The sequence below is a fragment of the Aythya fuligula genome, chromosome 4 (assembly GCF_009819795.1).
Source record: "Aythya fuligula isolate bAytFul2 chromosome 4, bAytFul2.pri, whole genome shotgun sequence".
NCBI classification, from domain to species: domain Eukaryota; kingdom Metazoa; phylum Chordata; class Aves; order Anseriformes; family Anatidae; genus Aythya; species Aythya fuligula.
The window spans coordinates 5,249,411-5,274,541 of NC_045562.1; the positions used below are offsets into that span (position 1 = coordinate 5,249,411).

General features: G+C 38.8%; 1 protein-coding gene across 1 annotated transcript in view; it reads left to right on the forward strand.

Moving 5' to 3' along the window:
* Window positions 1–23,436, forward strand: part of PAPSS1 (3'-phosphoadenosine 5'-phosphosulfate synthase 1) — a 42,151-nt gene extending 18,715 nt beyond the window's left edge. Inside the window, exons 6-12 of the mRNA XM_032186080.1 lie at window positions 4,201–4,314; window positions 6,154–6,265; window positions 8,653–8,858; window positions 11,164–11,299; window positions 12,223–12,491; window positions 14,081–14,310; window positions 22,471–23,436. Coding sequence (XP_032041971.1) covers window positions 4,201–4,314; window positions 6,154–6,265; window positions 8,653–8,858; window positions 11,164–11,299; window positions 12,223–12,491; window positions 14,081–14,310; window positions 22,471–22,609 — 1,206 coding nt within the window. The 3' untranslated portion in view covers window positions 22,610–23,436. The remainder of the gene's footprint in view (window positions 1–4,200; window positions 4,315–6,153; window positions 6,266–8,652; window positions 8,859–11,163; window positions 11,300–12,222; window positions 12,492–14,080; window positions 14,311–22,470) is intronic.
* Window positions 23,437–25,131: the final 1,695 nt, after the last annotated feature.

The following is a 25,131-nucleotide window of genomic DNA, read 5'->3' on the forward strand; positions in this document are numbered from 1 at the left end:
GGTCATAGATAGGAGTGAAACTTTTGGTTAGTCCTACTTCAAGTATTTTTATTTCTTTTAACTCCTCCCCAGATGATGTAGCTTTGTTTTGGTTTATACGGCCTTCTGGAGAAATAAGCACGTAGCTTTGAAAGAAACTTCTCAAGCTCTCTAAAAAAAAAATATATTAATTGCACTTACTTCCAGAATTGTTTTTTTAACTGTACTGTTTTCATTGCATTTTGACAATTGTACTGTTTCTGTCAATATCCACACTCACAAACCAACTTAGAGGGAAAAAGAGCCTCAAACCCTATAATGTTTTGCTGGTGAGCTGAAAGTAGTTCTGTAATTGATCGTAGTATCACGTTGAATGTAGTTTTCATACTCTGTTAATTTTTTTAATTATTTTTTAAATTTTTACTAAATACGGGATCTTCTAGAAATACATTCACTGGAGAATTTCTCACTGTAGAGTGCAATTAAACAGATGCTTTAATCCAGTGGGATTTATACTCAAGCTGAGAATGATTCATGTATTTTTTCTTTTTGAGGGTAGAGTTAGGATGTTTCAGTTTCATCCCAAATGAAGCCATAAGTAGTGCAAGATTTTACGAGGATCTATTTCCTTTAGATCACACTTGCTTTATGCCAACATCTCATCTTTCGTATTGTATGAGTAGAGTGCTTAGAAGAAAATCTTTGAACGTTGGTAGTACCATGAGCCGTAGTAATTTGTTCTGCACATGCATGAAAGCTGTAATCATTGTTTTATTATAGTTTTGAGAGCCAAGTGTTAGGTATCTTTGTCTGTTCCTTCTGGTCCTATACCAAAGCAGGAAAAATCAACTGTGTTTTGTGCTTTGAGTTATATGCCAGTCATTGTTTTCTTTTTGTTTGCATCATGGAAGATTCAGGCTTAAAGCCAACAGAACCTGAGTGCAGTGACATAAACAAGCTCTAATTAAGTTAGAGAAGGAGGTCATATCTCAGAGAAATAAGCTGCCAATTAGCCTGAATGGTAATCCTGTCGCCACTGAACGACCAAATGCTGAAAACTGACAGTTCTACTGAAACTGAAGATGGGATGAGGATGGAAGATGAGGAATAAGGTTAAATGGCATGCAGAAAGAGGGTGCTTAAGGGATTTCTGATGAAGAATTTTATTTCTGCAACAGCTATTCACGTAGTAGTGCATTTACACCCAATCCATTAGTTACGTTACTTGAAACAAACCATCTTTCCTGTAATGATGAGGGTGCTCAGAATGCTGTAATCTTGATGTGTCACCTGAGAAAATGGTCTCTAAAAGTATGAAATGTAAAAAAAGTATATTGTCAACCTAAAAGCAGTCAGAAATGTTGTTTAATACACTTTAAAGAGAAGATCTTGAATTCAGCTGGTCATAGATTAAGATTAATACATTGAAAATAATTTATCAGTTTACTGAAAAGGTGATAGAACAGACCTGATGGGAAGAGAAGAAGCAGAAAATCTTACCTCCCTTTTTTTAAGATCATAACTGTCATTGCACTTTCCATTTTTTCCTTGCTCTTAATGTATTGACAAACCTACTTCCCTGCAAGCTGTAGCTATCAAAACATCAGTGATTACAGTCAAGCAAACACTGCTGTTTGCTTTTTCCAAATACAAACTATTTTGTGGCCTCACACATCAATTAATACGAATTTACGTTACTGAATAACTGGTCTTATAAATCAGATGGTGCCTGTGAATGGTTATCTACTGGAAACTTGCCTGAGGGCCCCTTCTTTGCAGGCTGTCAGGATGCTTGCATCAGCAAGGAACTGGCATCACAGTCTAAGATAGCACGCGTTCCAATAAAGCATTTAGTTTTATATTTTATTTTATTTTTTTACAGTTATTTGTTCAAATGTAACGACAAATGGTAAGTGTAGAGGATTATTGTGTAACTTGTCTGTTGGTAGAATGAATCTTTGATTAACTTTGCCATGTTAAAGTGGTCACTAGATGGCCTGCTAGCCTCGCATTTCCCTAACATTCATTCAGTTTGAAGACCTATGAATTCCTCTTGCTGCTATTTAAAATCTAGGAAGCTGTTTTAAGTACCATTTTTGTGTCTGCTAGGGAGTCTAGATTTACTAATCCTCCAAATTATCTAGATATTTAACTCACTAAAAAATGTAATGTGCCATAATCATATTTATGTTGCACTTTATTAAAATAAAATAATCTATGAAACAACAACAAAAATAAGCCTGTCTCAAGCCATACAATCTCTCTGCTTGCTCTTATAGGGGCTTAAATGGCCCCAGATTAAAAGTCTTGTCAAGCTGTTTTTGGCTGTTTCTTGCACTTGGGTAGAAATACCAGTGCTGGTGTGGCCATGGCTGTGGTCGTCACTGTTTTCTACCTGATTCTTTAGGCAATGGTGCTGGGGATTCAGCTGCTTTTCTAGCAGGGCTGGATTGCCTGCTCTGGTTTTATGGCCAGCATTGCTGGGGCTGCCTTCAGGCTGTCTGCATCCCCGCAGTGAGGTAGAGGGGTTGTTTGCAGAAAATGCACTGTCAGACCTTTGTTGTTCCCATTGTTTTGCCCATCAGTGGGACACCAAAAGCAGGATAATATTTGAACAAAAAAAAAAAAACCAACAAACAACAACAACAAAAACCTTTTAATAGCCACAATTATGTTAAGCTTTTGATGGTTTGTAATGCTAGAACTTCATGGCATGGTAAGAAACTAGGGTCCAGAGCAGGATCTTCTGGGAAGCAGCATAATGTGGACCCAGTCACTGTACTTTGCTTGTGAAGTCTGCGATTCGTAGCAGCAGGCACTGCTTTTCTTTGGTTCTGGGCTTACTGCTACGGGGAGGTTGCTGCAGCATTGCTGGGCTGTAATTCTGCTTCTGCAATACGGGGCAGGTTTTGCCTAAGTTGCTATCTAAAATAATCACTTCCCAGTTGAAGTCTGATACGTAATGGTTCAACTTTTCCATACACAGTGCCTCCTCTAAGTGTTAGTTTATTCATTTTTCTTTTATTTGTCTTTGGAGACACCAACAGTGTAAGAGCTAGCTAGACTCACCACCTCTGTACATTCCTGCCCTCATTTTGTCTCCCAGTTCCTTTCATCATCCTGCTTTTTTGACTTTCCACTGAGTTGGTCCCTAACGCCTGATAAGTGCTTGGATAAATGCTTTAATGCTCCTGGGCAAACTTTGCCTTTCCTATAGGCACACCCCTTTCCTATGGATTGCAAATATTGGAAGAATAAAAAATAACTCCTTGTGCTCTTGTTACAGGTTTATGTATACTTTGCTCTGTGGGTGAGCTTCCTCCTCCCACTCCACTTCCAACAGATTTACGTTACAGAAGTAACTTAAAACCCCGTTTTAAAAAAGAAATATCTGCCATTTTTCACTAATGTTTTCCTACTGGGTATCACTGGAACGTTGGACTGGGTTTTGACGCTTGACTCAACCCTCTGTCAGGAGACTCTTCAAAATTTTATCACGGATGACTCCCTTCCCTTCTCTTCCCCTCTCCTCAGAGGTGTGCCTTTATCCTTACGAGGGGTTTAAGATCTAGAGTATAGTGAAATGAGAAAGTCTTGAGAAGGTTTTATTTAAAACCCATGGAGGAAGCTCCCCCCCCCCCTTTTTTTTCCAATATAAAAGTGATATTCTGGGGTATTTGGGTTATAATTAGGACACTGGTGTTACTTTACTAGCTGTAGGTGACACATCCAATTTATACTTCTGTATTAATGACTTTCAGCTTACTTCCCTATTACCATTGCTAACACATCTTGTATAGTCAGTTACTTAAGTCTGTAAGTTTGTTCAGTCTCTACAACATCTTTTTATACTTCTTTAGCATCTGTAAAAGCACACGCTCATCCTTTCTGCTGTAGCGAATATAGGCATTAATCAGTCATAACAACTGCCCTTAATTCAGTAGTTAAATATTTACAAGGTGTTATAATTGTATGAGGTACTTACTTTAAAAAAAAATCTTCTTGCCAGAATGTTTCACTGTTACTACTCAAGCCAGCAGCGTTGCTAGCCGTATATCATAATCTTGGATCATTGTTGTTTTTTAAACGAATAAAAATTGCTTAATGCACATATTCTTGGCACAGAGCAGTACAGTGTAGAATTTTACTTCTTGACCTTGTGTTTAGTGTCCAAGAAGCGTTTGGACCGAACGCTAAATTCTGATTATTCCTTTTGTACAGGACATTGTACCAGTGGATGCCTCCTACGAGGTGAAAGAGCTGTATGTGCCAGAAAACAAGCTGCAGTTGGCCAAAACTGATGCTGAGTCTCTGTTAACCTTGGAAATAAATAAGGTATTGTGTGTTCAGTTATCTCATTGTTGAAGTTGAAAAAACAGTCTGCTGCTTGGCAGAACTGTGTATAGTCAAAATACCTGTACTGGTTACAGATTGTAACTCGATAGGCTTTTCTCTCCTTTTCTTGAGAAACATCACAGCATTTGTTTTTTTCTTCCTTTGCTTTTTAGAAATAACAGGTGAAACTTCTTAAGTAATGCCTGGTATTTCAAGTAGTGTTACTTAGTTAATCCTAAGCATGGTGATTAAATTTACAGTGACTTTCTTCCACCCTCGTCCATAGACTAAATCATGCCTTGAATACCTTCTATGGATAGTTGTTTCTAGAAGAATTTTCAGCTTACTTTCATAAATACATATTTTTTTTAAACTGTAATGACCTAGAAATATGGTGGAAATCAGTTGCTTCTGCTTCATCTCCTTGTTGGTAACCTTCAGGTTAAAGTAGTAGCCTTATACATAAGGCTTATACAGTTGTGAACTTTTCGAGGTAAGTGATCAGGTACTTACACAGGTAGGTGTCCAGATCTAATTTATTCTAACCAGAAAACAAAACGAAACAAGAACTAATGAGTTCATGCTACTTTTCTGGCTTCCAGCAGAGAATACTTGGAAAAGCATGGATCAACTTAATTGTTCTTACTTCGGTTAAATGCATTATTTTCCAGCTTGGAATTTAATTAGACAAAGCTGCTTCTGGCTGTTTATCTGTTCTTCCTGGTAATCTTTTTTTCTGAAGAATGAAGTCTAAACACAGATACAGTGCATGAGTTTTTTCACTGACTTTAACAGTATTATTATGAGCCAGCAGCGTGCCTGGCAGCTGACGACATTTGGGTTGTCCAGTCTGGGGAAAAGGAGGCTGAGAGGTGACCTCACTCTGTGTCATTCTAGATTCTTTTCACGTGTATCTGTAAAACTATATATTGCTTTGCTCTGGAATAAATTTGTAGGGTCACCATTATTAAGTTTCTGTAGTGTTGCACTCTAAATTGCTTCCCATCTCCAAAACAAATTCTTTCTCCCTCTACTCCTAACCAGGGGTTTATTAAATATCGAGCAAGTGTATAACGTCAGTTAGGGAAGAAAATCTGTGTTACGCTTGTCTCAACATAAATTAAACAACATAATAAAATTAGTCATGCTTTTTACAAGAGAAACTTGCACAAGTGAAGTCAGTGGACTTTGTCCTTTGTCAAAGACTCTTGACCAAGTCTTAGTAATGCACGTGCAGAAATAATAAAGGCCACACACTAAGTCATAGTGTGACTGTTTAAATGGTAAGGAAGGAAGTTCCCTGTAAGATGATACATCTTAAACTGAAATAAGTACTAGTCCCGAGAGAATTTCACTTCTGGATTTTCTCACTACTTTCTGCAATAAAAATTTCTTTTCTAATCTGTTTTAAGATTTAATCTGTTAGTATTCACATGCCCCCTCCCCTCCTTATTCTGATATTTTTGTGGTAACTGTATGTGGTGTAGGTTTTTGTTGCATTTATTTTTTAATAAGGCAAGATAACCAAGAGCTTAAAATAACTACGGTTCTCCTTTTTTATTTAAGTTGAACACTTTCAAACATTTACAAATGAAGCACTTTTGTGTATAATAAAATGATATTTGATGTTAAGTGCAAGACTGAAAAATAGCCAAAGTCACAAACAGTGTTTTTTTTTTTTTTTTCTTCTGGAGACTTTGAACTTTTTGTGATTAAGACTCTAACACCAAGAAATCTTCCATTTACACTGTGTTTTATGGATAAATCATGTTCTAAGATAATTACCATTAAATGTCAGCCATCGAGCAACAACTTTTATCTGCTCTGTTTCTTTGTAAGGTGGATATGCAATGGGTGCAAGTGCTGGCAGAAGGCTGGGCAACGCCCCTGAATGGCTTTATGAGAGAGAGAGAATACCTACAGTGCCTTCACTTTGATTGTCTCCTTGATGGTAAGATATTTCTGTTAGTAAAATCGAGGAAATTAATCATATTTCTAATCATATTAGAGGAAATTAATCGTATTTCTGGAACACCATTGATGCTTTGCTGTCTAGTGATGGTGTAGTGACACTTTTTCATGTTTCTGCACAGTCTGAGCTAAGAGAATAGGGTACTAAAATTGTTACTTTTAATGTATTTATTCTTTTTATTCCTATCACCATGTTAGTTTGAAAAATCAGTGCCTTTCCTTTTTTGCCTTCACAAATTATAATTTATATTTTGGAAATGTTTTCACTTCTGAAAACATTTAAACCTGAAAGCCAAATTTCCAATTTGTTTGGAAGGAATTTATTTTAGAACTTGAAATTGCAATTTAATTTGTTTAGCTCTGTGAGGAACAGCAAGAGATTTGTTCTTCTATAGTGATGAAGGAAAGGACGACGAAGTAACTTGCATGCTAAAGTTGCAAGTATGAAATCAGAATGTGAGAATGGGCTTGTTTATGTACAATTGTAACATGCAATTGAATGACTCTACTGTAACAATTACCCTATGATGATTTAAACAAATATATGTTATTTTGTATTCGTAATGGGCTAAGAATGAACATTAGTTAAGGTAGCTGACAAGTGATATCATCAGGTTTTAAAATTTGAGTTTGATTCTCTGTCATTTATTTGATTTATTCTTCTTAGAAGACTGTTTTATTCAAACTTTTAGGGTTTTATTGCACGCTATATGAAAAAAGAGATAGAAGGAAACAGGAAGACAGGAATCTTTACTGTGCTATTCTTCTCTTACTGGAGACCAAATAGCAGGAAAAAAATGTCACGTGTCATTCACTTCTATGTCTTTCACTTCTTCTGTTGTCTACAAATTTTTCCAGTTCCTCTTTTCAGAAGTCTCTGAGGTACTGTTGTACCTACATGAGGGCATCCAGTTATTTTGGAGCATCTCAAGTTTGCGATAGCTTTTTGGGCTACTAGTTTGGTCTTCATTCCATTTGCCCTTCTGAGTGCCAAGCCAGATGCGTTGTAGCCTGCAGTTGCTATGCATTTAACTGCTAAAACAGCTTGTAGCTCCTGCCCAGTTAACTTCTGTAAATCAGATTTTTCTATAAGGCTTTTAAAGCCTTTTATAGGTATTTCAGGTATAACGATATTAGAAATCTGTAAATTTCTCTTGCAGGTGTTTTCGTGTAGCACCTTTTGTGGTGCTACAAATAAACTATGAGCTATGAAAAACAAATAACAATAAGAGGGAGACAAAATACCTGCAATGCATTTATTTGTCCTTTGGGCCTTAATGTAGATGGACTTCTGCGTTATGGAGATCAGTGCATGTGTGCTGATATTCTCACCTTAAAGCTTAACTTACCCGAAATAGTCTCAAGCTGATGCTAGTTTCTTCTGAGCTTAAATAAATAAAAATAAACAACAACAGAACATCTCACTTAACTGTGTTACCCCCGTTTCCAGTTAGTTCATTAGATGAAGATGGGTGTTAGAGATACTTATTGTTGCAGTCTCACAAAAATTTAATAATTAACCACTTGGAGATCTCTTCCCAGTTGGAAGTGTGTATTTTCTTGCTGCTAAAGCAAGAGGCTTTTACTAATCATCAAAGTTGGAGTGGCTAATTGCCATCCCTGTGACTGTTGCCAAGCTCAATTTTATGATCCAGTTGTTTTGAAAATAACTGGATGGTGAGACTCCGCTGAGGAGAGGATATGCAGCACACTTTTTCCCTTTGAATTACAAAGGAAGGGAGGTAGAAAGAATTACTTATCTTTTTTCTCTTATCCATTTCACCCAGCTTCATTGTTTTTAACTTCCTATCATGCTTAGAGTATGATTGAGAAGGTTTTAAAATATGTATTGCTTAAATTATGGGCAAACCAGCCTTATTTAGAGCCTGTCTCCGCTGAAGCCAATAGCAAAACTCAAATTACCTTCAATGGGCCCATGACTTTTCTCCTGGAGAGCACCCAAGAGTTTTGCACTCTGTTGTTAACTCTGTTTTTATTATAATTCAAGCAATTGTATGATAGTTGCAGTATTTACTCCACTGGTTTCTTAAATCTTACCCTTGTAGTGAAGAAAAACAAGACTCCTAGCATCTAGCAGTGAAGTAAATGTTTAAAAATGAGGACCACATAACCTTTAAATTCAGATGCATTGGGTTATTTTCAGAAGTTAGTAGCTGGTAAGCATTCAGCTGAACAAACTATGCAAAATGTCTGCCTGATTCAACTCTTTTTTTTCTGACATAGATACACACTTGAGTCTGCTGTATGATAAACTTACAGCCTGGGCTGTAACTTTTTTAAGAGGTTAGATTTCCAAAATGTAATTGATGACCACTGGTGTGGATAATGGCTTTTTTCTCTCTGCAGGGGGAGTCATTAACCTGTCAGTGCCTATAGTGCTAACAGCTACGCAGGAAGACAAAGAGAGGCTGGATGGGTGTACAGCAATCGCGCTGGTGTACGAGGGTCGCCGCGTGGCCATTCTGCGTAACCCGGAGTTCTACGAGCACAGGAAGGAGGAGCGCTGTGCCAGGCAGTGGGGAACGACGTGCAAGGAACATCCCTATATTAAGGTGTGTGTTTAAAAGTTGAAAAGCTAGTCCTGTTATCTGCCCTGTCTGCGGACATCTCGAGTTGATGTCTGGGACTAGTGTATTTTGACACCAAAACTTCTTGGAGAAATAATTAAAACATCTGAGTGGAAACAAAGGTGCTTTTTTGTGTAGTGCAGCTGTTGAGTAGTCTGTACTCGGCGTGAAAATCTGATGTCCATAAGTACCCATGAAGTGAATTTAGGATGGAGAATCTGTGCTACAGAAGAGCGTAGTGCCTAGGAAATTTATCCCCTGTGGACCCAGATGGGTCATCAAAACTCCTTAACAGGTGGACACATGCATCACGGAAGCAAGAAAACTTCTTTTCTGCTTGTATGTGGAGCCTGTGAGAATTGCCTGATTTAAATGCCCTTGAAACAAGCACCCTTCCTGGAGAGTTTGTAATTTAACTCTCTGGGGAGTTACTTCCCATCCATTGTGCTCAGTATGTTTTATTGTCTTGACCTTATCTGTATGTCATACTGAAGTATTTTAATTATAACATCTTACGCTGTTGAGTTTAGTTTTTGAAAGATGATATAAATGTTACATTATAGTTCTGTGGAGCCCATAAATATGTGTCTTTTCCCACTTCTGTCTCTATAATATCTCTTTGTTTACATGTACAACTTAAAATCAGATAAAAGGAAATAAACCTCAAATTATGAGCTTGCAATTAAAAGGGAAAGCCTTTGATGTTTTCTAAAAGCAGCTGTATGATAGTTATACCTGTCTGAAAACTGTTTTTTTGAATTCTTAAAATTTTTTTATTAATGTGTAATGACATCTTTCACTGACTGAAGCTTTACAACTCCAACTAGACAGTTAAGAGTATATCTGGAAAAGGACATACCCTGCTAGATACAAGTAAGAGTATTCTGGAAGATGTCCTCTGTGTTCTGTGCTGATGAACGTAAGACTACGCTTTTACTGAAAACTTGAAGTGACACAAATGTAAGAAATGCTAAGAAAATCTCATGCAGAAAAGATTTGAATGACTAGTTCTTATACATTGGCAATATCAGAATGACACGGCTGATACTAATGTAGAAGATGAGAAACCATCTTATGTCTGTACTGGTGTGTATAGTGGTATCGCAACAGCATATCAATGAATATGTGCTTTGTAGTATCATGAGAGCACATAAATCTTGTGGCTTTTCTGAATTCATCAGAAATCCTTGGGTGCCTGAGAGCTAACATAGTGCTGATTTTCTCGTCTTCATGTTTTTCTCACGCTTTTCCCTCACACCTTGGTAAGATGTCAAAATCTGGCATTTTCTTGGGGAATGGTTTGGTGATTGCAGCATCATTTAACTCCAACAGCAGGTCCTCTATCTGTATCTCAAAGTAAAAAAACAACCAAATAACCAAAAAAAAAAAGGAAAAGAACAAAAATCATACTTAATTGTAACATCTTGACTCGTGGGTTTGCTGCACACAAACTCTTCTGTTGTATCAAGGAAGTTTGTCATCTCTAAATGACATCAGGCTGAAAAATGACTGGAAATGTATATGAAACTTGAAGACAAGAACAAAAAAAACTTTCAAAAGCAATGTGTTGTCAAAAATCACTCAGATTGTTGATTTCTATGGCCATTGATAGATTATGTTAGGCAGCTTGCTGTAAGTATTATTTTGATAAAGGGTGAGGTGGTGTTGGACGATACTAAAAGAATTGTAGTGAGCGTACAATACATGTTGCCTTGATAAAGTTTCGAAGTGAAACAAATCCAAAAGCTGCCTTACGTTAAAGATCTGATTTTATTCATAAATTCAATCAGATGAGTAAATTAGAACTGTTTTATTTGATATGTTATTGCTGACCAGAACCATGTGAACTGCAGCATGATACTGGAAGTGCATTAGCTTTGACCAAAACTGTAAAGCATCCAACTTCATTCTACTCAGTATATTAACTTTTCCAGCCAATATTTTTTTGTTGTTATATAATAATGTTGGTTAAGAACATGGTTTTCCTGCTTTTCTATATATTGGAGGAGATGGGGGAAAACAATAAGTTCTGTTCTTTTTAAAAGAAAGGCATAAGTCTGCCATGGATTAGTGCCTCTCTTCTGCATCATGGTGTAACATGTTTGGACTGTGTTACAGTGATTTATTTTATTATTATTTTTTTTAATATTGGTGCTTGATTTCATACCGTTAAATGCAATTAACTTGGAACTCTCTCTTTTGTAAATATTGTGCCCCCTTTGTAGTGGTCTCAATGCTCAGAACAAGCCGATAAGCAATCCCAGCATGGATTTTTCATTTCTTTTCCTAGATGGTTATGGAGCAAGGGAACTGGCTGGTAGGTGGAGACCTACAGGTCCTTGATCGTATCTATTGGAATGATGGACTCGATCAATACCGTCTCACTCCAGCTGAGCTAAGACAGAAGTTCAAGGAAATGAATGCTGGTAAGTAATTTTTTCTTGTTTTGTTTCTTCCTACAAAGATTTATCCAAATGCCTGCTGCTTCAATACTGCAGGGACAAGCCTTGTTTCAAGGATAGTTTTTATAACCTCAGGTACTATCTTGCCAAAATGCACAAGAGGTGGTAACCCCTGAGGTTCTGATTTTGTCTTTCCATGTGCACTAGACATGTTATTAATGCAAGAAAAGATAATGTTAAAATGTGGTAGAAAGTGATTTAAATATCATCAGATTCAACTTGATCTGTAGGGGTATGGCTGAGTGCTGAGCTTTCATGCTCTTCTGTTTTAAGTCTATTCCGTGCTGCTTCTGCGGAACAAAGCTTATGACAGCCATGCAAGTAAATGGGTGCAAGTGGAATGCATCACAATTAAAAACTGAGCTAGTTGCTAACTTTATATTGTGGAAGAAACAAAACAGTCTTTCACACTTAAGCAGTTGTTAGGCAAATAAATAAGAGGCTGAGTAATACCATAAAGCAAAGAATTGATCATTACTCCCTTCAGTGTGGCAGGCACCTGCAAACCACTTCTAAGTGTGAAGGAAGGGTGTAACATCAGCAAACTGGTATTGGTCCCGAGTTCCTGTCTTTTTTCAGCATGGTCATTATTTCCAGGATCTGCTGGTTTAAGATACTAGTATAGCTTTAGCTATTCCCCCAGTAAATATATTTGACACCTGAAAAATATAAAAACCCGTTCTCTAGATTTCACAGGCTGTATGAGGATGGAAGTGACTTCTGGAGGTCAACCTGTGCCAGATTCAATTCTGTTTGACTTCAGCTTCCCTAGCTTCATCCCTCAATGCTCAGAAAATGTCTCTGTGTTCTTTCCAGGTTGTGTGTCCTACAACTCCCGATAAAATAACTTGCCTTCCTTATCTTTTGTCTTTTTATTTCCTCTGTAGATGCTGTCTTTGCGTTCCAGTTACGCAACCCAGTGCACAACGGGCACGCGCTTCTAATGCAGGACACTCACAAGCAGCTTTTGGAACGTGGCTACAGGCGCCCCGTGTTGCTCTTGCATCCTCTTGGAGGCTGGACAAAGGAGGACGATGTTCCTCTCATGTGGCGCATGAAGCAGCATGCTGCAGTGCTGGAGGAGGGGATCTTGAATCCAGAAACGACGGTGGTGGCTATATTTCCTTCCCCCATGATGTATGCTGGACCAACTGAGGTAAGTACGTCAGGAGTTTAAATCAACAGCAGCAAAACCAGAACCTTTTGCTGGTGTGCCTAACCCCTCTGATGTGTGCACTAAAATATTTTGTTCTGTGCTGTGCCTGACGTTCATGGGTGGTGCTTTTTTAGTGGACAGAGAAGACTAAACTTATTGGGAAATCAAACTGTAAAAGATCCCTCTGTTATCAACCAGAATGTTCTGGATTGAAGGATTTGGTTTGGAAAGGGCAGAAGACAGTGTTGTTCTCATGCTCGTTTTCCTTAGAGTTAGAAGGGCATGACAATGAATTCATCTTTCCTTCTTTTTAGGACCTGTTTCAGAAGGAATTCCAAGATCAATTACTGCATCTTACGGTTGTCCTGAATGTTCGGATACTTGAGTTGATTACTATTAAGTGAAGAGTGTGTATATTGGAGGGCTATACACAGATTAGGAAAAAAAAAACGGCTTCGTTTATTTTTTGGCAAACTTAATTTACAGAGAATTATGTCAAAGCTTTTACATGTATATGAAATAATTCTTTGGCAATACTTTATTTAAAAGCTAGGACTTGGGTTGGAACCCCAGGAGTTTGTGGAAGTTCAAATTCCGACTAGGCTCAAGTGGTTAATTCTGTGGTAGCTTTGTGATAGATAGGAGAATACACTGGTGGAAATAAATTAGACAGAGGGCACTTCCTTTCTAGTGGCTGTTTGATCAAGCAGAGCTTGCAGTGCCTTTCAGTCCAGAGGAGGAACTGTAGTCCAGATCCAATTGAGCTATGTGACTGCAGGGAATCTTGCAATGTTCCCCATAGACCTTTTCTGAGAATTCATAGAAATCTTCTTCTTCAGTCTCATACTCAGGAACGTATGAGAAGGAATTAAATCCGCACTCCTTATTCTGGATAGAATAAGAATTTTCTCCAAACCTCTACAGTATTACCAGTGACCTCAGAATACAGCCTGTCAATAATGTGTATAGCCAAGAAATAAGAGATTGTTCCTTTAATCATTTTCTGTAGGTTATGTAAAAGACATTGGTACCAGATTTATTGCTGTAGTGCAAATGATTTGCAGAAACAAGCTCAGTATGGCTGTCAACAGGATGGACATCTTTCAAATTGTGAGATTTCAAATGACATGCTTCATAAGCACCAATTTAGTGTTTTTCTGTTTTTAGCATTCCCAGTAATTACCTTGAAAGGAAAAAAAAAAACAAAACAAAAACCAGTTCTACAAGGAAAATCATGTATCAGACTGCAGTGAATTTAAATCCTTACTAAACCATTACAGGTAATTTAGTGTTGTTGAGACTGCTTTAGGATAGCAGGACCTAAATCCTCAGTTTATGCTGTTCCAAACACTAGTAAAGTAAGTAGTTTTTTTAAGCATCCTGCTATGCAAATGAAACAGGAGCGTGGTATGCCTTAGCTGTAAGTTTGGTGATTCACATAGCTGATTCTTTGTTCTGGTGTGGCTCCGTAGTGGAAAGAATATCTGTTTGACTGGGGAGGGGAAATGGGGTAGTTATACAGTGCACACATTTTAAAGGTCATATTTTTAACTGTTTTCTTTTAACCTTTTCCCTTGTCTGTGTTCTAGGTTCAGTGGCACTGCAGATCACGGATGGTTGCAGGAGCTAACTTCTACATCGTAGGGCGAGATCCAGCAGGAATGCCGCACCCTGACACTGGGAAAGATCTGTATGAACCAACCCACGGTGCTAAAGTGCTGACAATGGCCCCAGGCCTGCGAGCACTGGAAATTGTACCCTTCAGAGTTGCAGCTTATAATAAGAAAAAGAAATGCATGGACTATTATGACTCTGAGCAGTAAGTCGTGTTTTAGTTCTAAAACATTTTGAGCAGCAGCTGCCTTTTCTTGCCCTGCACCCTCCAGTAAAAGAGTAGTTTTTAACTAGTTTTATATAGCTAAAAGATACCAGTCTTCAGAGTCATTTTTAGACCACTGATACAACTTGACTTCAGCCATGATTTGGGTGCAGTTCCACAGCACAACTTACCTGATGCAACTTGAGTTGCCACTGGAAGCTCCCATTTTCCTCCCAGGTACTGGATTTTGTGTAATTCTGGAACAAGCTGGCACAAGTAGCTAGGTCTGCAGGAAAATATTATTACTCGTTTTAATGGAAGGATTAGCTTTCTGCTGGTTTATCTTCCTAAATATGCTTGCTTGGTGTCAGGTAAGCATCAGATGTGATGCAGGAGAATCAATGGGAGAGTGCAGCAGGGAGAAAGAAGGTAGTGGACAATGTAGTGGCAACTAGCTGCTTGCTTAACAATAATGCAAAATGGTGCCCTAAGTCCATTGTGTGACCCAGGAGTTTTTAACTGGCTTTTGTTTTTATGATTTAGTTACAGGACAGGTAATTTTGTCTTCTGACTATCCCCAGATTATTTGCATGTGGCATAACAGAGTCCAAAACTTACTGCATGTGTTGCTGTGGTGTCAGTGAGTGGAACTGGAAAGGAGATTTGTCAGTTTAGTTTAAACCTCTTTATTCAGATTATTGAAACTACTTTTAAGTCAAGCTGCAGTTGAAGTTAGTACTGAAATACTAACTGAAATAAATAACTGAAAATTTTCAGCTGCTTATGCTACAATTATACAGAGTATAAGTCTCCAAAGATGTCACTGGCTTGTGGCAATCAACCAACATATTTTATTCAGCATCTTGTGTTTCTCACAATTAATTATGCTTCAGTAGATACTGTGCTGCCTCAGCCTTAGTCACAAGTTATGTGAATACTTTATATTTCAGCAGTAAATTCCAAGCACCTGAACTGGCCTGCTTTTATTTTTGAAAGCTGTAAAGTGTTATCTTCTCTTGCACAACTAAATCGAATTTTACGGTAAGTTCTTGCATTGTTTGGAAATAAGAAGCAGCAAGACAAAGGCAAATTTGCTGAAACCTGACAAGAATTAAAATAGCTTCGCTGTGTGTTACTCTACAATGTCCATATGTGTTAGGAAATTTGATGATTTACTACACTGCAGATGTTTTGAAATAGAATCTAATCAGGGAGGCTTATTTAGCAATTGCAGTTTGCTGATGTTGTTCTTCCTTCCTCTTTCCTCCCATTTAGGCAGCATTCCAGTATAAGGCTTCCCTCAGTGCTCTGAAGCATCTCTTTGGATAGTATTGCAACCGGGTGTCTTTTTTTTTTTTTTTCTTTTTTTTTTTTTCAACCAAGTGTAGCTCTGGGTAGCAGCATCAGACCAGACCTACAAAGTGACGCAGATGGCACTTTTATTAGAAGGAATAAAATTAGAGGGAAGGATACTCCTAACATGTGACATGAAAGTCTTCCTACACTTACTGCCCCTAGCTGTTGAATACTTCACTGCCTTTGTGCCATTCATTATTTGAGATGTGCCTAGAAACCCTCATTGCTGTGCACAATAACTAAATCCTGATGTAAATTTTGCTAGTTTTGTCCCAGCTTTTATGCATTATACCATAGCAGTCAAAAGGCTGTTGTAGTAGATGCTACGGGTATTTGTCCTGTTTGTTTGTTGTCCAAGTGATTAAATAGGTTGGTTTGAAAGATCACAGAATCACAGAACTGAAGGGGTTGGAAGGGACCTCAAAAGATCATCGGGTCCAACCCCCCTGCCAAAGCAGGTTCCCTAGAGCAGGCTGCCCAGGTAGGTGTCCAGATGGGCCTTGAATATCTCCAGAGAAGGAGATATTCAAATCCCTCTGTCCCCCACACCTCAGGTATTTATACACACTGAGGAGATCCCCTCTCAGTCTTCTTTTCTCCAGGCTGAACAGCCCCAGGTCTCTCAGCCTTTCCTCATAGGGAAGATGCTCCAGGCCCCATATCGTCTTTGTGGCCCTCCACTGGACACTTTCCAGGAGATCCCTGTCTTTTTTGTATTGGGGAGCCCAGAACTGGACACAGTTCTCCAGGTGAGGCCTGCCCAGGTCCAAGATAAATACAACAAGACCAAAGTGAAAGAGTTCTGCTGGTGCAGGATAGATTCGATTTAGATCAAGGGGAGTAAAAGTGTACCTCTGGCATTAGCCAGAGTAAATGATTAACAACTAAAACACACAAAAACACAACAACACCTCTGATAAGAGGTTTGCCTTTAGTTTGAAGCTTTTTTTTTCTGTCACTGTCTTGGAAAAAAAGCTCATAGAGCTGTTACAATGCAGCTTTACCTTGCTGCTGTCAGCATGCAGACCATTTGTCCTGTCGTTCTCTGAATGCTGTTTGTAAGCTGCAGGCTGGACTGGAGTGTGGCAGCAAACCTCTAGATGGCAATGCAGATGCATGCAGGCTCGAAGAGAAAACCATTCATGCTCCTGCTCACCATAGGCAGAACACTGTGGGAGGCTCCAGACAGAGTTAGAGCTTGGGTGGGTGCAGCTGGCTGCATTTCAAGATAGTCTGTAATGCCAAAAACATAGACTCCTGGACCATGTGGTGTTCAGCTCTGTAAGGAGAATGGCAGGGAACAGCGGGTTGTCTGGAAACATGAGTGTCAGTGCTGCTGGAGCACCCTTGGGTATGAAACAGTCATGTTCGTGTAAGTCTTTCCTGAGCTCACCACTTACGTGGTGGAAACCACAATGTGAAAATGTGGGGAAGAGGGCTGTATGCAGAGAAGCATTGCTCTGGCTTGTTTGAGGAACGGGTGACTTGACTTGTGTCGCATCTAATTCAATTCCTTGAGGCTTGGATAGTTGACAGGCAATAGGCAGTTCAAGAGCTTACATCACTGACAGAGGCATGGAAGCTTACATCAAGCATTTACTCCATGGGTTTCCCCCAGACTGAGCTGTAGGTGAGCTGCATGTCTTAGCTGCTGCCCCCACGACCTCCTAATTTTACAACAGGTATGTGTCACGGTGCAGACTTCTGAAGACCACCACAGATTTTAAATCCTAGCTTTGGGTCTGGGAGACTTAATCTCCTGAGTTCACAGTTCTTGTCCTGCAAGCAAGCTCAGGCCTGCCCCAGAGGAGTCGTTCACCAGGAATCCGGTCATCCACAGGGCCACATCACCAAGCAATGGCCAAAGGGAGCTTTTTGGAATGATGTGTGACCTGTGTGTTGGTAACTGCAGGCAAAAGGCTGAAGTCTGTCATTTCTTTGTCATTGTTCTCTTTGCTGTGCCATTTCCACCGTGTTGGTGACTCAAGGGAGCAGATGTCAGCAGGCAGCTGGGTCCTGAGATGGAGACTGCTGTGAGAACAGCACTCGTTCTGGTTCCTGGCTTTTCCGAGATCCAAATTTGGTAACTCCTTGTGCCTTGGTAGTCTAAATTCAGCCACTCCTGAAACAGAACTGAATGTGGATCAGTAGCTGAAGATGGCCAGACGTGTTTTGGAAATGTTTACAGAGAGGACTGTAGTTACAGTGGAGACCTTCCAATGAACTTCCAATGATCTGAGAGCCACTATCAGAAGTGTAAAAAGTAAAAACAAGAACCCCATAAACAACTACCTAATGCTGAAATCTGTTCAGAAGAAGTCGGTATGTTTCTTCAGCCAAAAAGGCCTCTCAGTTACCACAAACAAGTGTACTTTGGGATTGGTGGCTTAGTAGTTGTTTGGGTGAGCAACGATTCCTAATTCTTTGCTGAAGACCGGTCCTAAAAATGCAGCCACAGACTGCTGCTGAGGAAAAAAAATAATTAAGAAAGGAAATTAGTCTGACAATTCAACACAAAACCCAACAAAATACCCAACACATGTACAGCCAAAAAATAATTTAAAAAAAAAAAAGAAAAAAAAGAAAAACCTTTCTGCAGTGTCTGGAAAAAATGGCTTTTTTTTTTTTTTTTCACCCTTGAAGAAAACCCATGAGAGCACTTCAGCTAAAAGGAACCCGTAAGTAAGGTTACCATAGCAGGCTGTTCATGTGCTTTGTGAAATGCGAATGAAGCATGGGTATCTGAAGAGCAGTGATGATTTTGACTTTAAAAGTCCTGGGAATAAACTATGAAATACAGTTGTCATAGCTGCTTGCATATATCAATCATACTTACAGGTAGCTGTTTCAGCCAAGCACGTACTGTTCCAAACTTTTTTGGTGTGATACCTGATTTTAAAGTGGCAGCAAGAGGTTGAAACAGGCACACTTGATTATGCATCTTAATTTAGTTCCATGAAATATTGCTTCTCAGTTAACATTAGTATATCATTTAGGATACATTAAAGCACCACAGCAGCTCAAAATACCTAAACCCTTCTGCCAATCAGCAAGCCAAGTAGAGGATTTGCTTTCCTTATGATGTTATTAAACATATAGGTTATGTTTCGCTTTCCCGCAGAGTTTTTTCATAACTGGTTTGGTGTTGAACCTAGTGGATGTGAGCTGGTTCGCTCAGCATGGCAGGGTGTTCCCCAGACATTCATGCAGATTGACGTGACAAAGGCTAACGCTGTAGGGAACAGTGCCCTGCTGAAGTGCTGCTGTAGGTCACAACTTGACACTGCGAAGGCAAATTTCAATCCAGTCGAAATCCTCCCGAGAAGCATTATAAGCTTGGATTTCACCTCCTGACAGATTCTGTTCAGGGAATAAGAAGGTGGAAAGGGAGAAGTGTTAAAAGACTGAACCTGAGATAAAGAGGTCTGTGGAAGTAATTGGATCTGAAGGTTTGCCAGCTGAGTAGAACACGTTTTGAAGTCCCAGCAGAGCAAAGTCATGTTATTGCTCTATTTCTATACGTTTGCTTCCAGAAAAACTGTTTTAATGAGTAAGTGAAACTGCGAGTGCATGGGTCCTTACTGTTGTCATGAGTGTTGATTTTACGAGTGATTTCTTAAGACCCTCAGATTCCCACTAGAGACATTGCCCTCCGCAGGGAATGGGAATTTCAGGGAGGTCATTTGCACGGGGCCAGATACCCTAGGAAAAGGTTAGAGCTCCCCAGAATCGGTGTGTTTGTACTCATCTGGCTGGAATAGCTGGTACGGGGTAGTATAAAGAACACTTATAGGGAAGAGACTTCTTCCTAATAAATGATACAGCTGATTTTCACTTATAACATGCACTATACTTTGATTAAACCTTTAAACCTGCAGGGAATAATTGCTGAAGAGGAGATTTTTTTTTCCCTTCGGTTATTGTATTAAAGTACTCTATGGACACCGTGAAGATGCAGCAGAGTCAAGAACCTACAGGTTTCCTACAGGACTGTGGGCATCTGCATACAGTTGTTTCCTACATGCAAACTGGTGATAGCTTGCTTGTTTTGTCGTAAGAACTACGAGCTTGAAGTCAGCCTTGAGCACTGTTCTTCATGTTTAAGTTCATAATGAAACTTTGAGAAAGCTTTTAATTGTGTAGGCACCAAATATTACATCAATACTAGTCAAACTTGATTGATAGTAAAAAATATAATATAAAAAAAATATATATATTATTATATAAAAGTATAGTAAAAAGTAAAATCATTTTTACAGGCATTTACTTGTTTGCAGTGTGGCTCAAAGAAAGCTACTTCCAGCAGCTACTGAATAGAAATTTGAAAGGCACTTAAATCCCGTGCTCAAAAAAAAAAAGGCTGAGTTGATTTTCACTGAGATTCATTCCAAATTTCACTTGAGAATGGGATTTGGATGGCTGTTGCATTTAATTCCATAACAGCTTTAATGGTCAAACATTTCCCCCCCCACACTTTCTATTCTGCTCAAGTCCATTTTATGTTGAGTAGCTCCCAGTTTCCTCAAAGCTCACTGGACAGAATTACTGGACTCTTCTTTCTGTCTTCTTCTGTTAAGAAGTAAGTCACATTTTGTTTCAAAATGCTTGTGTTTCATATCCCACTACAGCATTTCTACGTAGTAGACATAGCACTTTCAGATACCCAGGAGAATTTATTTTTGCCATTAGTGAAGGCAGTACTTAGGTGTTGTTTATTTCAATAACACCTAAATACCGGGGAAATTAAGCTGGAAACTTGATCAGAAAATTGAAAAGGAAGGAATTTACAAAAAAAAAAAAAAAAAAAAAAAAAGGAAAAATGATTGGACCATTTAAATGGAGGGTGTATATTGCCAAAGCTCCATATTGAGTCAGTTTAGGGATTACTAATTAATGTAATTTTTAAAAGTGAATCCTATTTAACAGAGGTTTGGGAAGGCACCACTTAGTACTTCTGTACTTTAGAAATGTTTGAAAATGACTATTGAAGCAATATTTTGCTATACTGAATGTAGTATGTTTCTTAAATGACCCTTATTAATGTTTTTCTATGTTTTTTCTAAGGCTTCTCTAGATTTTCGTAGTGGATTTTTCTTTTTTGGGTAGTTCTCTATCCCATCCTTACAGCTGCTTCTTGCACAGCCACAACTAGGGATAAGAGGAACGTGAAGGAAATGGGGTCCTTATTGAAGCAAACTGCTATGGTGCACGTAAATTTATTGCCTTGGTCCCATTATTTCACATGTAGGGCGTGGAGGAATTTGAGTCTTTCTGCAATCTTAACAGGCAGGGAGGGAATAAAACAGACAATGTATTTTTGGTGTTCGGACCTTGGTGTTGTAGAAAACAGAGAGAAACTTCATAGCACTTGCTTTACTCTTATCTTCCCAGTCATCTAAAGGCTTAATTTTTTATTTTTAATTTTTGCTAGAAGATTAACCGGGCTCCTCGTTTCACCACACAGGTTTTGTAGAAACAGTTCTTAAAGAACTCAAGTTACCGTCGAGCAGTGTTAGTGAGCACTGGGCATCTCCACACCAAGCAACAAAATGTACAGGTGTTCTTAATGCTGGTGACATTATTCTTTCTCTGATGGGCTTGCATCAGCTTAAAGTTTTTATTTTTGTGTAATTTATATTTTGCAAAATTGAAGCACAGTAGGGTTTTTTGCCTTGTTGTTGCGCTTCAAGAACCTAATTCAGAGATCGCTCTCTGAATTAAGAGCAATAAGCAAAGAGCACGTATGGCACTGCTGCTGTGTAGATGCATACAATCCAAATCAAAAAGTTATGGGGTTAGTGGTTTTGTGAAAGGGAACTGTGGAATGCTTTCTGCAGCTTGCTAACTTCCATACCCTACTGAGCGTAGCTCAGCACTTAGAGCCAAGTTCTGCCCTCTGATGCACACACTTGGCTCTTGTTTCTATCTCAGGCATGTGCATCTGAGATCAATACTTGGCTTTTATTTCAAACAGACAAGCAAAGAATGAGTAATGGATACATGTTGCAAATTGAACAAATGGCGTAAGTAAAATTGCCATATTTAATTTAAGAATAAATCATTTTTCTTTGGAACACTTGGTAGGATTGTGGCACTCTTGTCTTGGTTGTACTGTCTCACTGTTGTGAGGAGTAGGAATTGAACTTGACTGGAACTTTTGCTGCTTATCACCACCTACCTGAGAAGTTGATTTTAATTTAGATTGTCCTGTTAATGATGATCAGTAATCAGCGATCAGTTTACTTTTTGTTCTGCAAATTGTCCTTCATTATGAGATCTTCTGCCATGTTGTTCTTCCATTCCCTAGCGCACTGAAATGATCTTCTCTAACCAGTACTGCAACTGGTGGACTGCTGGGCTGCTGCTGGGGCAGAGAGGGTGAGGGTGCAGAATAGGATGGCAGCTGTTGTTGACAGAGAACTGAGACAGGAGGTGGAGGAGAGAGTTGTCTCTCAGCAGAGTTCCTCACAGAGAGAGAAAGCCAGGCTAGATGAAGGCACAGACTCGATCCAACTCCCAGAAGATGAGTTGGACCGAGCTGCTAAACCTCAGGAGTTACCTAAGCTCTGTGTTGTAGTGGGTGTGTAAAGATGTACAGACACTGAGGGACAAATGTCTGGAAATAAGTTACTATCAGATCATACTTCCAAGAAGAACTTCCATTAAGTTATCAAAAAAGCAGAAGAATTGTGGGCAACTTTGCATTCTTTTTAACTAATTCTTTTTTTTTTTTTTTTTTTTTTTTTTCCTCTCCCTACCTGTTCTTCTCCCTCTCTCCCCTTACTCCCACCCCTATCCTCTCAGCCACGAAGACTTCGATTTTATATCAGGGACCCGCATGCGCAAGCTGGCTCGAGAAGGACAAAACCCACCAGAAGGCTTCATGGCTCCTAAGGCTTGGACTGTGCTGACAGAATACTACAAATCCTTGGAGAAGGCTTAGGCCTCTTATGAACCACAGATCAACATTTGACGCCTGATTTATTTACAAGAAGGGGACCACACAGTCACCGTTCGTGTTGCTTTGTTGTGGTGTCGGTCAGGAAGTTCTTCTCTGAAAACAGACTCTTTCTCCCTAACTTAGCATCATTCTTTGCCTGTCCTTATGGGTTTTATTATGTCCTGGCACCTAACTAGCTGCTGGTTTTAATGTCTTTTATTACAGTTAATATTCTTGCAGTAGGATTCTTAATTCTTGTCTTTTTGTTTTATATATATATATATTTTACTGCCTCTGTCCTATGAATTCTGCAACTGTTAAATAGATGCAGCTTTTTTCATGTTATTTAAACTGCTGGATATTTTCTGTTTGCAGTAGTTTGTAGGAGAAAGTGTAATAATTAGACCCTTAACTATGGATAGGTGCTCAAGAAATGGAAAAAATAACAGCTTTAAAATTACTGTTAAAGGTTACTCTATTATTCTCCAGAAGCTTTTAACATTAATTTTTCAGTACTTGTAATTAAAAAGCAGAGTTCTTTATGCAGCATAATTAAACTTTTTTTGCTTTCTTTGTTAATTTTTGGACTTCATTGAGTTATCCAATAGTTCCCTTCTGCTGTGGACCTGTAAAGACGACCAAGTAATGAGTAAAAAAGAAAAACACTTTACTATTTTAATTGATAACTAATCCATATATTTTTTTTTGTGCTTCTTGCCTTATGTGTCAATAGGGAATGTTTTATCCTATTTGATAGCACTTGCCAGTGTTTGGTTCCAGCTACAGTCATTCAGGATGAACTTAAAGAAAAAAAAAACAACAAAAAAACACAAGAAGTATGCCACACTGACCTCAAATTCATGTTTAAGAATTATCACAAGAAAAACTGAAGTCGTTAGATCCTTGCAGTTCCTGTGGTAGAAATGCTTAGTCCTGAAGGTGAAGTATCTGTTTTTTCAACATCTCCAATGGCAACGTAAGGGCAATCTCATTGTTTTCCATGACAGACAAGGCATATTTGCTTCTACTAGGATTCCTCCAAAATCCTGAAGGTGGTTAATTCAGTATGTGAAGCATTAACTGCTGAAGAAAAACATGAAAAATAGAAAGTAAAATACTTCCCTAAGTACACAGTAATACTGATCTGTTGGGATCTTTTCAAGTATTTGCAGGTAATCAGTGGAACAGTCATAACTGTTCTTAGCCTGTTCACTAGGAACTTCACGTATCCTCACAGAAACTTATTTTTCTGTTGGTAAGAGGTGTACAAAGGACAAAACAAAATGGTTTTCAGCATGAGGAAACTGGCTTGCTACAGAGCCTGGATGCAGCATGTTCATCTAGATTTTTTTTTTTTGGATGGTGGGAGGTTGTAATGAAGGGACCTGTGTAATGAATGGGATGAATACTGCTTGCAGTCTTTGGTTACTTGTTCACAGTACTATTTAAGACAAATGCTTTGAGAATGACTTCCTTCTCTTTTCCTCCTCCGTCTGTTTGAAGAGACACAGAGAGTAACTTTTAGTGGGATTTATACCTCTGTAAGAGGCAAGAAAGTAAGACGGAGTTGTGAAAAGACAGAGGCGTGTTCACCAGTGAACCGTGACAATTGAAACTGTTTTGGTAGTGTAAAGCTTACTCCTCCAGAATCACTGAACAGATTTTCTTCAAATTTGGCTTTGTTTTTAGATTGCATCAATTTACAGGACATGCAGAATCCAGAAGCAGAAGTCATTTCCTATCTGTGCAGGTGTACGTGCAAAATTGCAAGCTTAACTATGAAGGTGGACAAGAATTATCAGCTGGTCAAAAGTGAATTGCTGTTGAAAGTTGGAGTTGAGACTCTTTGCTGTCAGGTTTGATTCTGAAAGTAATTAGGATGAAAGATACAAAAAAATATTTTGGCAGAATGGCGAGCAGGGGTGGAAGTGTGCACAAGTAGATGTTTTATAAGTGCTGCTTGTGCTATATGAAGTCTGGACAGTATGTGGAGTGGTAAGCACGAATGTTGAGTCATTCCGTAAAGTTAATTTAGAAGCAGGAATGTCTGCAAACAAATTAATACAGTGATAAAAAGCAGATCTAGTTTTCATGCTTAACTCTTTTGATGCTGAGGCTCTGTTGTTATAGTGCTTCTAGAAAGCATTCCTTGCAATGCTGGGTATTAAAGAAGCCTTCAGCTTTATTCTAACTTATTATTTATTCTAAAGCAACAGCTACAGCATTCCCAGGGGGATTTCCTGATAAAGAACAAGAGCATCTGGTCAATTTGTGGGCAGAATGTGCTCTGTACAACAGCAGTTTTCCCATATCATGAATGTTTTCATTGTAGAATGCTAATTTTCCCTCTTCTGTTAGTGTCTTCTGTAAGGAAGTTGTATTTTACATGAAAAAGCTACTCCAGAAATGATTCCAAAATGTTCCCCTTCCCTCCCACTTTCTGCCTCTGCATTGGTATGCATTACAAGTGGTTCTTTACCTGCTGCTCTCACACAGGATAATTTATGGGTATTATCCATTGCTTT